The sequence below is a fragment of the Python bivittatus genome, unplaced genomic scaffold (genome assembly GCF_059951505.1).
Source record: "Python bivittatus isolate LINGU-HERP-01145 unplaced genomic scaffold, Pbiv_v1 ctg000330_np1212, whole genome shotgun sequence".
Taxonomy (NCBI): Eukaryota; Metazoa; Chordata; class Lepidosauria; order Squamata; family Pythonidae; genus Python; species Python bivittatus.
Window position 1 is genome coordinate 36757745 of NW_028277058.1, and position 13361 is coordinate 36771105.

Below are 13361 nucleotides of genomic sequence, written 5' to 3' on the forward strand. Positions count from 1 at the left end.
AAAGCTGCAGCCCCTATTTTGAGAGGGGCAATTTAACATTTAAACAGAGCAGCTGGAAGGAGATAAATTATATCAAGAGCCAAGGGGAAAAGGAAAGGATTTCCTAAAAAGTTGAATAACTCCTGAAGTTTTATTTCTGACTAAAATATAAATCAACTGTAGCAACAAATACAGGAACTATTGTTTAGATAAAACCATACCCTGTACTAATCTGGGTTTGTCTCTCAGCCTTTCATTTCTTGTTTTTCTTTTGGAGTCCTCTTCCAAACGGGCATTTAAAATTTGCTTATATTTAAATATAGACACACCTAAGCAGTAGAGGATTCCCTTCTTCTCTATGAAAAGCAATAACCTTGCATGGTAATAGCTCTATTGAAGCTCTTCCCAATTCTGACCATGTGACGGCATGTAAGGCAAAGGAAAATAGCCATGTGATATTATATATCTAAAACATAATTTTGGTCTGTGGGTAATAGGTCTCAGTTTTAAACCATCCTGCACTTTCTTTTGTTCTTTCCTATTGTCAGAGGTAGGATACTCATTTTTGTAATCCATCAGTCACACAGTGGGTAATTTTAAATTTTAAGATATTAAATGAATATTTATAGATGTACAAAATATGATATATTCTCATTCACACAGTAGAAATGGCAACTCTAGTTTGTTTTAGTTGTTATATCTAACTATTCCAGCAACAATTTTATTTATCAAAAATTTTTACATTGCTTCTCATATTTATAGAGATAAAATGTAGTGCTAACTAGACTAGTCAGCTACTGTATCATCAAATCTGGTAATTTTCTTTTTTAAAAGATGCCAGTGTCAAATGAAATAAGCAGTCATTTTAGTAGTTTTGTTAAGAAGCCAATGAAAACCTTTAAAATGTTTTGAAAATGGCAATTAAAAGAAAACCATGAAGGGAAGTGAAATCCAGCTTATCTGGGGAGCACAAGGTTGGAGAAGACTGTTGTAGAACCATTTTGCATTACAAAACTTACTTTGAAAAACAAGTTAGTCTAGATGCCTCAAAGATCTCTTCTAGTTCTGTGAGATACAGAGCTGTAAAAGTCAACTGAGTTGGAGAAAGATGTTGCAATATTATCTCCATTAGGGATGTTATGGTTGGAAGAAGACACAGAAAACAGATATGCAAGTTACAAAATTTTTGGCCAAGTAACTTCTTTTTTCTCTAGTCAAGCCACTGATTATTCAGATCATATAAGGAGATCTTCTAAGGCTACAGATTGCAACAGAGGAGCTGCCCCTTATACAAATGGAAACTGGGGCAATAAGATGCTTATAAATCTCTCATTACTAGCCAGGGCCAAGACTACATAACTTACCCAGGTGAAGATGGAGAAAAAAGAGAAGGCGATGGCTGCTCGGGCTGCATCTGTTCCTTCATTCAGTGGACTGTCCTCTTTCTTCGAAGCACGCCATTGGTCAGCCAGGAAACAAAAACCGACAAACCAGAGAAATGCCCAAAAGCCTACAAGAGATCACCATCAAAACAAGAGGGAAAGGGAAGGATGGAAGAATACATTCCCATGAATTTTCTCACATTTGTTCAGAAAGCTCTCCCTATAACATCTCAAAGTGATTTGCAGATTGGGATAAATTCCAGTTCTGCAGAGACTATAGGATGGTATTGCAAGTTAAAATCCAAATATATTATTCCCAAGCCTCACATCTCCCAAATTTGGGGGATTGAAGGAATTTGAAGAAGATAATTAGTGGTTGAAAGGTCCTTTTCCCTCTCTGCTATCTATCCCTGATGAATATGGCATCAGTCATTTTTAGCCCTTTTCCTTTAGCCAGAATCTGCAATCAGATGCTGTGAAAATATACAACAAGGGATGGGATGTATCTTTTTCCATGGGTTATATTTAGATTCTGATTGTCTCTTTACTGAGTACTGGTGCTGCTAGAATCATGGAGGTCCTGGGAGGAAGTCTTCTTGTTGCTCTATACATATTCCTGAGTTCTACACACACACACAAACACACACCAATTTCCATATCCTGGTGTTCTTTCTCCTCTTTCATGCTTTGCAAGGCAGCAGCAATAGCATCTTATCTTTTTCTTTTTAACTTGTAATGAACTTGGATGTATTACAGAGGACTGTTCAGAAAAGAAGGAAGAAGGGAGAGGATACATACTCATTTACCCAGCAAACTAAGTTTGGAAGGAGAATTTGTTGGGTTTACATGCAGTTCTGCCTTAAGTAAGGAACATGTTGTGGAATGGTAAGGCTTAGTCATCAGGACTAAGCTCATTTCCATTATACAAATGGTATCTCCTAGCCTCACAAGGGTGGTGTCACTTGCTCATTTATTCTTGAATTGCAGCAACTCTGCAGAACTAAACTGTACAATGAAAGACAGGGTTTGGTTGAGAGTGAGGAGAGGTGGGGAGAGGGAGGGAGGGAGGGAATGCTGGATTGTTGAAGGTCTAAATAGCCTAAATAATCAAAAGGAATCCCTACAAATAGTTCTATATGGTAGGCAGTTCTCATTCTAAGATTTAAGAACTAAGATTTAAACTGGAATCTGACTGGCTTGTAACACAGCTTTTTAATTACTAGGTTTTGCTTTTAAGTAATCACGGCTAGGAGAATTGGAGTAATAACTCCAAAATGTACTTCCTTCCTTCCATTATTCTTTAAAGCACCTTAATGTTTATGTAGCATTTCCATGCCAGAAGGCCAGCTAGCTTCGCCATAGAATTTGCTAACATAGAAGAACCAAAGCAAAGCAAAACAAAACTAAAATGAGCAGGCATTGAGCAAATATCTCCCTGGCTGTTCTTGTCTATCCGGACATCATTAACAGCAAGAAAGCTGCATCTAGATGTTATACTTTAGTACATTTATCGTCAGATAATACCATCTTAAGGACGAATGGGTGGCTTCCTCTCAGGATGGCAACAGAAACAATCTGCACTATTGATGGAAGGGAACGGATGTCCCCTGGTCTAGTGATGCACTTTGTTTTCTCTGAAAACACAAGGCCATTTTTCTCAGATGTGCAAGGGTGCCAGCTTCCAGGGTTCTCAGCAAGACCAGTCTCCACATATCTGAAGAGATCTGGGCGGGGAAGGCTGCACAGGGTTATGTGATGCTGCATGAGATCATGCTTGAAAAATTTCAGAGAAGGCTTCCTTGAAAGAGGAATCAGTAAGGAATCACTTCTTAACTATAAAAATGGCATTTGAATCCCACAATTGTGAAAAACAATTATTGAATAACCCTGCCCACTGGACAACTGTTGTCTTGCCAGATTTGTTTATTTATTGGATTTTGAGGCTGCCTGACTGCAAAAAATATTCCAGGTAGCTTTCAATATTTAAAAATACATAACTTAATGAAACATGATTGCCCTGACAAAACCTCATAAATAACACTCCAAAAATTGGATAGGGGCTCCACAAACACCCTAACCCCAGGCCTAGGAACAGAGCCAGGTCTTAAGAGACTTCCAGGGTGCTTGAACAGTTGGGGCTGTAGGTATCTCTGGAGGGATGCTGTTCCACCCCTCCTTGGTCCCGCAAGGTAACAATATTTAAGTGAGGGGGCCCACAGCGTACCCACTCTCCCCAAGCATACCGGACAGGCAGAAACAATTGGAGACAGTTACTAGTGATACTAGGGTTAAAAAGACAGCAGTAACAAATGATGGTGCTCGTAACAATGGCAAGGACAAATCAGTATCCCGGGGAAAAAGAAGTTTTTAAGAAATATGGGCTTAATTCAAGTGTAAAGGAGATCCATTGCAATCAGTGAGACTTCAATCAGTTGTGACTACATTAAGGTTTCTATATCAATTTGCACTGGAACCAGACCTGAGACAGCTGAATAGAACAAGTAATAATGAGACCAGTTAAAGGAAAGCTTAAGAAGAGGATGTTTTAAATATTTTTAATAGTTCAGAGCAGCAGTACTTCTGGGGTAGGCCTTGGATCGTGATTCTGTGTCCACCATCTTGCCTGTTTTGAAACCCACCCACCCATGGATGCTGCTGGTTCAAAGCTCCTGGCTGGTGCTCTGTAGAACATTCCCTCTATGGACAGAGAATGCTCCTAGGCTGATTACAGCCTGCATAAGCCAGCCCCAATTCCTTTTAATTTGGTCTTCAGTTTCATAAGAAGTAGAAACGATTTTGAGTCTTACTGGGTCCTTTAGAGCCAAAGTAAATGGCAGTGACATTTTGAAGATTTAGATTTGGCTTGTTTTAGGATTAATATTTATTTGGTAGAAAGTTAAGCAATAATTAGAAGGACTGACTAGCTGTAACATTATCATATCACAATATTATACATAAAGTTTCTGAAAGTTGGTGTTCCTTTCTCCATTATATCCAATAGCTCTCCCACTCAACAGGGTATTTTTAGGAATAATTTTCCTTTTTTTAAAAAATGGTGGTGGTGCCAGAAAATCTTTCTGGCTACTTTTATTTGTGCTTAAAGAAAGCCTCTGTAACCATGTGATTCCACCAAGTGAAGCTCTTCATTTTTCAGAGTCCTCATTTGCATGGAGATTCTCCACAGACAGAAGAAACTCTGCATGACAGTCATCCTCCATTACAGCAAAGGCAACATCTCCCATTTACAGTTCATTAATTTGGCAAGAAACTGCATTAATTTAAAAGCATTAAGAAGAAGGAAAATGGTAAAATTAAGAAATCAGATAAGTAAGAGAAAAGGTAATCAAGATGATGCAAGAGAACAAAAAAGATGTTTTTAATTTCAATAGGCAATCAGTTCATTTAATAAAGCAGAATCCAATGCAATACAATTCCATTGATGATTATTAAAAGGTTATTCCTACCATGCATACAGATATAAGACTGGATCCATATTCACCAACAGGCATACACACTTGTCCCTATAGAAACCCATGTACATTCACTAGAAACTTACCAGATATGCCAATGTCAGAAAGCACAGCTTTCTTGCGATCCTTGACACTGCTAATCTGTGGGAAGTAGACATCTAGGGCTAAGTAAAGAAGGCAGATGAGGAATGCAAGGACTCCTACGGTGATACCATAGCTGCAGGCATTCTGGTTACGATTGTAGATGCAGTACTGTTCTGGTGTCTCTGGATTGTTGACATAGCCTTCATTCACAATGCAGCCAAATACAACAATGGAAAAAAGCTGGATACAGAAAGGTGAGAAAAGAGTTAAGAGGGTTTATTATACAAATACAAAATTCACATGAGGAGAGATGATTATGGGCCATCAAGGTGGTGTTGACTCCTAGCAACCACATCAACAGACTTTCTCCATTCCAGGATAATGTGCCCCCAACCTGGCCCTTTGGGTCTTCCAACAGTATATCCATTCTTGCTGTAACTGTTGCTTCAGACAATATAACCATTTCTAATCCCATTCATATCAGTGAAAGAGAATTCAGTATGTAGCTAAAAGCTAAGTGTGCCTTCAGCATAGCTAGTTCCTCAGGTATCTTCATGCAATGTTTTAGAAACCTCCAAGATCTTTCTCTTTTTTGTTTTCAGTTTCAGCTAAATATTTGGCTGAAAGATATATCGGAAAGCAGCAGTGAGATCTCTAGATCTAGTCATTTATATCATCGCAACACATCCATCCAGTTAGGCTTTCATATATCTTTTTTTTATTCCTTATTTTTCTCAAATCAAGAAAAATATGTCAATAATATTCAGTAATAATATTCAATCATTAGCATGCTCCACTTTTCATTTACTCATTCAACTATACTTTTGTTTCATTCTCCATTCATCAAAATTTCTTCAGGCTTCTTTATCTTTTCCACTGTTCTTGCTAAATGTATTTATAATGACGACATGACATTTACGTAACACCTAGGTGTTCATAAAATAAGAACAAGCCCAAGGTAGAAATCTTCAAATCCATTCTTCAGAATGATTCAGGGAATTTCATCACCTACCATCTGCTGATTTCCCTATCCCCTTCTCTACTGCAGTAGTTTTTCATGCTTTAAACACAACTGTGTATATTAAAATGAATGTAAAATAATATGTAAACATATTGAAATAGCAAAATAAAGCCAGAGATCACCAGGAAGGGGGGAACATGTTTCTAAAATATAAGGAAACTCCATTCAAATCTCAGAACTTCCCTACTCAGCTGCAGAACTTAACCTCACACACAGACCTACTGAAGAGCACATCTGAAGGGCAGCACATTTTGAAAGCCTGCTCATTCTCCAAACATCCTACAGTTATTCATGTGGGCTGGAATTATATTCATCAATATTTCCCTTTTGAAAGTGAGCATATATTTCATAGCTTGGCTAAATTCTACATTGACAGTTTCCTTAATTTTTCTTCCCAAGTGGGAAGATGTTCAAAAGTGAATCAACATCCCCAAACCTATCTCTACTTCAATCAGATGTTTATTTATGTGTGTATTTATTGGTTTTTTAAAAAAATACATACTGCCCATTCTGATAGGTCAAGGGGGCTTCTAGGAATACATCAATAACATACAACATAGTTGTAGTTGCACTGGCAGTGCATTATGATGCTTCAGTTGATATATTATGCTTATATTTTACGAGGTTTTTAAAATGTATTTTGTGATTTGCTGTGAGCCACCCAGAGTTATGCATTCAAGTTGGGTGACCATATAATTTTTTCTAAGGAAATCAATTCTAAAAGCATTTAAAAATGTAAAACGGGTTTAAAAACAAAATGCAAAAAAAAAAATCTCTAAAACTGTAAAAAAGTATGTTTTAAACCCTCTCCTAAATTGTATACTGAGAGAACCAGCTTTAGCTCCTACTTCAATTACTTCCACTGTGTGTAACCTGTGATAGAAAAAGCAGAAATTCCTGTAGATATTAAACATATTTGTGCTGAGATCTGCAAAACGTGACCAATTAAGGACCTAAGATCGCAAGGCAAACTGTACAAGAACAGGTGGTCCTGCAGATAATCTGGCCTATGTCATGTAATGTTTTATACACTGTAGTGAGCCCCTTGAACAAGGATTCCCCCACAACTGGTGCATGGCAGTTTATAGAACTGTTTAGCATAACCAACAGTATTCCATCCATTTATAATTCCTTTATTGTTTTTATTTAAAATATTTTTAAAAGTAACCATTATTGTATAAAAAACGAAGACCTACTTTTTAAAGTGACAACAATATTTTTAAAAGATATTTAAAAGGCAAAAACACAACAGCAATAGGAATTAAGCTTAAAATAGTTCTTGAATGCACAGCAACTAAAGTTGCAAGCCTTCATCCACTTACTTGGGAATGAATTCTTTGAATTAATGGCACTTACTTGCCAATAAACAGGAATGCATACTGTATACTATGCTATACAGTAAAAGGTCTGAAAGAATAATAATGTGAAGAAGTATTTGCCTGGTGTTGGGAAAAAAGACTCCACTCCAGGCAAATCTCTCAGGGAGCAGAGTTCTAAAGTGGAGCATCTGTAGTTAAAAGACTGTCTCCTAACTTTTGAAAGGTCCAAAGACAGCCTCTGAAAAAAAGTAGTCAAGCAGACTAGTGTAAGAAAAAAGCTTAAAACCCTTAAGCATTAGAATCAGCAACCTGTATTGTCCTTGGAAATAGACCAGAAAACCAATGTAGTCATTTTAAAACTTAATCCCAGTGTATGTGGCGCTTTAAAAGCTCCACATTTCAAAATGCATCCATTATATATGTCTCCTTAACTATCCTTAGATGGATTAAACAAAAAGAGAGTATTGTGTTTCTTTACAGGCCATTAAAGCAGTGTTTTTCCACCTTGGCAACTTTAAGATGTGTAGACTCCAACTCCCAGAATTCCCCAGCCAGCCCTATTAGCTGCTGAAGAAAACAATCCCAGTTAAGGCTTGATTAGGAAGCTTCTGAAAAATTTCAAACCTAAGTACTTCTCAGCATGTGCCATGATTTAGGACCGTTTCTTAAGCTCCAGGACCTGACTACATTTCCATCTGCATAAATTCTATAGCACAAAGATGGAGATTGATAACAGAAAAATCGGAATTGTCAACTTTTGCAATGTTTCAGGTTATTTCTGTTTATATACACAGAGGGAGAGACAGCCAGACATATGGCCATAGCAAAGCATTTCCAAGAAGATGAAGAAAAAATTGGAGGCACAGAGACCTGATCTACATTGGATTAAACACTAAGAAACCTTTCCCAGAACTCCCTTGATGTACAAACCTTGACTAGATATTTTCTTCACAAGTCAGTCAGTAATCAAAGACTACCCTCATCTCCCTTGTCCCCAGTGTTGCAAAGTAAATTGAGCAGAGAGCTTACACAATAGATCTCTTGACTGCCATGTGATGCCTGCAGCATGATACCCATTTCCAGTGGTCTATTAAGCTCTTCTAAGTCTCATGTGATACACTGGCATCTCAGCTCCCAGATGCCTCTTGAACACCATTCTCCTTGACCGGCGTACTACTTATTTTTCTAAAACACTCACTGTGCTTTGACCTCCTTTTATTTCCAATCCTTTACTCATTATGAATCCTTCCCCTCACAGAAATGCTGCTAAAACACCTTTTGTTTATTTAGTCACATCATATTCCTCACCAGATTTATAACTGAATTTATCTCAGACAGAATAAAGCAGATTTTTTCCCCTTATATTTGAGGAACCACTCCCATAATTCCAAGTAAAAACAGCTGGAGGGCCCCAGACAGGATAGGGTACCTTCAAAAGTTCTTATTGAATAATCAAATTTTATTGCACTCTTATTCATATGAAATGGGATTCAAGCAGAATTTGCTAAACAGATCTCCATCATTATCAGATTCTTGCACTGAGCAGCAAGGGGCTCAATGACATAGCCTAAATAGCACCTTCCAAACCTATGGCTCTCTGAATCCAGATTCAGCCATATTTAAAACAGACCAACTGAAAATCGGCAGATTTTACTTAGATATGACTACAGTATCCTTAAGCTCCAGTTGTTTCAGTGGATCTACTTTTAGAAGAATGAAAACTGAACCTAACCCAATGCTTCCACATTTTGAGGTTTTATCATAATCACCCAAAGAAAGATGACCATGACACACCATGACACACACACACACACACACACACCCCTCCTAAGAAAGGAAACTTCTAGGATTGTGGGAAACAGAGAAGTCTCAGCATATTTGAAAAGTTCAAAAGATGTTATGGAAAATTTCAGCTGTTTTACTGATGCTCCAGATACTGTACTTGACACTTCCTGAGACCCACTACTGTGTTGCCATTTGTTATACTTGCAGTAATCTCTTTCCATTTGGACTTGCAACCCCACCCTTTTCAGTGTGATGTGATTATTCAAATGGAACACAGTTTATTTTGAGTCACTTTTTGTATGAGACCTATTCATAAAACCCATTCTTAATAATTGCCTACACCACTTCTGAATTTGATAAAACCAACCTTCTACATGCCTATTCAGAGCTAAATCCTATTCACAGTGGACTAACCCCTAGATAACTATACACAGAACCGCTGCCTAGGAAGGTCAAGATGAATCACGTTTGCAGTGCAGAGAGAATGTGGACACTTGCCACTCTAATATCATTATGCGTGAGACTTGAAATAATAAATAGTGCCTTTGCTGGCATATATTTATATTTCACAAGACTGCTGCCAGCTCCAGTCTTCCTTGGCATTCCAGCTTCATATCACTTGCAATTCTTATTTACTTTCCTACAGAAATGCTTTCTCTGCAGTACCTGAAAATGAATTCAGTGCATGCCTATTTGCCTGAAAATTGATCCCTTTGTTTTATTTGTCTGTAATACACTGCAATATTCAGCTTTGCACAATTTAACATATAGCTTGGACATCTCACACACATTATATTTAAATGCTTTTAGGTGAGAGGTAGGCTTTATCCATGCCTTGCTTATATCATGGCTTGACTGCTGCAATTCACTTAACCTGGGATTGCCCAGAAAAGTGTCCAGAAATTACAGTTGACGCAAAACATGACAGCTAAACTGCTAACTAGTACAAACTACAGGGATCATATGATACTTGCACTAAAAGGTCTTTACTGGTTGCCATTTGCCTACTTGGCATAATTTAAGGTGTTGCTGCTGACAGCTTAAGGCCTAACCAAAGTATCAGCCTTATCTGACCCACCTTTTTGAAGATTCTCCATGCTACTGGAAGCTCGCCTATCTTTTATACAGGAGAGGATCTTCTTCTGTGTGATCCCCTACCTCTATTTTTCAACATTTTCATTTAATGATTTGGATGTCAATCAATCAATCAGATCTTTATTACGGTCATAGACCAGCATAAATGATTTGAATAAGAGGTGGATCAAATGCTTATCAAATCTGCAGTTTATTCAAAATCGGGTAGGATAATTTATATTCCAGAAGATAAAATTCAAAGCAATCAATATATAGGTATAGGAGATACATGTCTAGGTAGCAGTACTTAAGAAAAATATTTTAGAATAGCAGCTTGCAAACTAAGTATGAACCAGCAGTGTGAAGTGACTGCAAAACAGACAAATGCAATTTTGGCTAGCATCAATAGAAGGATAATTTCCAAATCAGAAGAAGTATTTGTTCTACTCTACTCTGCATTGATCAGATTCCATCTCATGTACTCTGTCTGGTTCTGAGAACTACACTTTTAAAAGGATATAGAGAAACTGGAAAAGAGCAACGTACATGATCAGAGGACTAGAAGCTAAGCCCTCTGAAGGGAAATTGAAGGAACTGGGATATTTAACCTTGAGAAAAGACAAATTAGGGGACATACGAAAGCACTCTTCAAATATCTGAAAGGATATAACTCAGGAGGTTGGAACTTGTTCTTTCTCATTTCAGAGTGCAGGACACCAAGTAAAAGTAGCAGGAAGGTAGGTTCAGACTGAATGTTGGAAAAACCTTCCTAACAGAAAGAGAGCCAATTATCTGGAGAAGTGGTGAATTCCCCTTAACTGGATGTGTTCATCTGTTCAAGCTTTAATTTGGATTCCTGCAACTGAGCAGGGGGTTGAACTCAGCAGCTTAAACAGCCCGTTCCTACTCCCTGATTCTCCCATTCTGCAAATCTTTGAAAAACAGAACTTTCTTTTACACTTTTAATCATCCTGTAATCACCATGCTTTTTCCTGCTACTCATTTTCCTACTCACATGCCCCAGTTCCTATCCAAGAACCTTTAAATGGATGGTAGGGATAAGAGCTCTCAAGGAAAGTGCTTTCATAAAATGTACAGGATACGCATGACAGACCGGGCTATGGTTTGCACAGCGCTTAGAAACAAAATACAAAGTAAGGATGGTGGGTAATGGCAGAGGCTGCCAAACTCCCCCACCCCCCAAAATACATTCCTTTGTCTTAACAGCTGCGTGACAGGCATTTATTTAACATGTAAACCTTTTTTGGCAATAAGGAGAGAAATGTTTCTTTGATTCCTTTAGTGTGCCAATAATCTGTAGAATTTCTTCACTCCACATGATGCTGAAGAGAAATTTCTACTGGGAGAAATGCTATCAAGGCTACCTTTTGGAACATATCCCCTTTCTTCCCACCAAATGGGCATTTTGTTTGCTAAGGACATACTGTTTTCAATATATATACTAATCTTGGATTTAGATGAATGCTCTGAATTTTAATCTTGTTTTAATTATTTCTGCTAGCAGTTTTGAAGGTTTAGAACAGTGCTACTTTCTAATAGAAAACATAGAGAAATAAATGTGCTCAGATGCGTCCTTTTGGAACTTTTAGTCCACGAGAAGAAGGTCAATTACAGCAAAGGCAACTCTTCCCAGTTTATCTTGCATTTAAGTAATAGTTATCCAGGCAATCTAGGGAGAATTATTTTGTACGGCTGTGCGACACTTTGGAATTGATTCCAAAAACGTACTTCAGAGTGTGCAGTAGCATGAGTGCAACATCAGCCTGGAACTCTTTAAAACAGTAACGTCTTTTCCTGGGATCACATAGCATTTGCAGAGGGCAGACATAAGAACTTGATGACAAAGGTGCTTTAAAAAGTTGCAGACAAGTGCTACATTCATGTTCCTTCATCCCCGAAAATATCATTTCTGAAGTACTTCCAAAGCACCTCACAGCCCTACTGTCTTTCGCACTTGCTTTCTTGAACATTTTACTCTAAAGTATGGATACACACTTCAGAAGTTTGTATTTTAGATGGAAGGTGTTAGCTGAGTGAGCAGCTCTCCACGGAATCTAGGAAACCTTAACATGCCACAGACACTTCTTATTACAGCAAACATTCGTAATGCGTCTCTCAAAGCATCCAGGCCATATACTGCATTCAAGACTTACCTAAATAGATTGAAGGCCTGGCAAATGGGACTGTCATTTCCCAGAACTATAGCCACTGTTATCCTGTTTCAAGGATTAAAAGTGAAAAAAGTAGTGATTGTGTACCAATATTGTTCAAATGATTCAGATTTTTAGCTGGGGTGACAGCCTAAATATAATTCTAGTGCTCAAATTTATCTGAAATAATAGAAAACAGGCTTTGCTTTCCCCTCAAAGTATGAACAATACTAGAGTTTTATCTTTTATGGCTTTTCTTGACAGGTGCACCACTAATTTAAAAATAAAAGCTGAAGCATACTGTAGTAGCACAGGACTGTGTCCGTAGGGTTAAAGGTTGGAGATCTCCACTTCCGCTCCCTGAACTCCTCTGGAATTGCCCTCTCCCTCTCACTGGACCTGCCTTCCTGCTAAGGTACACCTTGTGGGTAGTTCCTGTTGCCATCACCTATCTGTCAGGGAGGGTCCTTTTACCTGACACTCTTTTCCCCAGTCCCAGCATATGGGACAGATAGGGATCTCACCACCCAGGTGCTTTACAGTATTTACAGAGAAATCATCATCATCATCTGAATAGAAAGGAGCCGCCCAAACAGCAGTAGAAGAACAAAAGATCAGCTCCTAATTGACAAGATGATTTTGGAAAACTGCAAGAGAAGGAAGACCAACTTGAGTGTAGCTTGGATTGATTACAAGAAGGCATTCGACTCCCTGCCACATGACTGGATAACCAAGTGCCTAGAAATAATAACAGGAGTCAGTAGAAACATCAGAAGCTTTGTGCAAAGATTAATGGCACAATGGAAGACACAGTTGCTGGTCAATGGTGATAGACTGGGAGACGTTAATATCAAGAGAGGAATCTTTTGAGGAGACCCACTATTGCTACTACTGTTTGTCATTGCATTGATTCCTCTATCAACAATACTGAACAAGTCAGGCCATGGCTATCAAATGTCAAAAACATCTGCCAAGCTATCCTCCCTCCTTTAGATGGACGATCTGAAGCTGTATGGAAAAACACCATCTGAAATAGAATCGCTGCTCAACACTGCCCAAATTTTATTTATTTATTT

The 13361-nt window shown here is 38.1% G+C and overlaps 1 protein-coding gene across 2 annotated transcripts in view; it reads right to left on the reverse strand.

Annotated features, from left to right (window-relative positions):
* Positions 1-13361, reverse strand: part of SYNGR1 (synaptogyrin 1) — a 36232-nt gene that overhangs the window by 8135 nt on the left and 14736 nt on the right. For both annotated transcript variants that reach the window (XM_007419998.3, XM_007419999.4), the window contains exons 2-3: positions 4918-5155; positions 1344-1489 (exon numbers count right to left, since the gene is read on the reverse strand). In XM_007419998.3, the coding sequence (XP_007420060.1) occupies positions 1344-1489; positions 4918-5155 (384 nt within the window). The remainder of the gene's footprint in view (positions 1-1343; positions 1490-4917; positions 5156-13361) is intronic.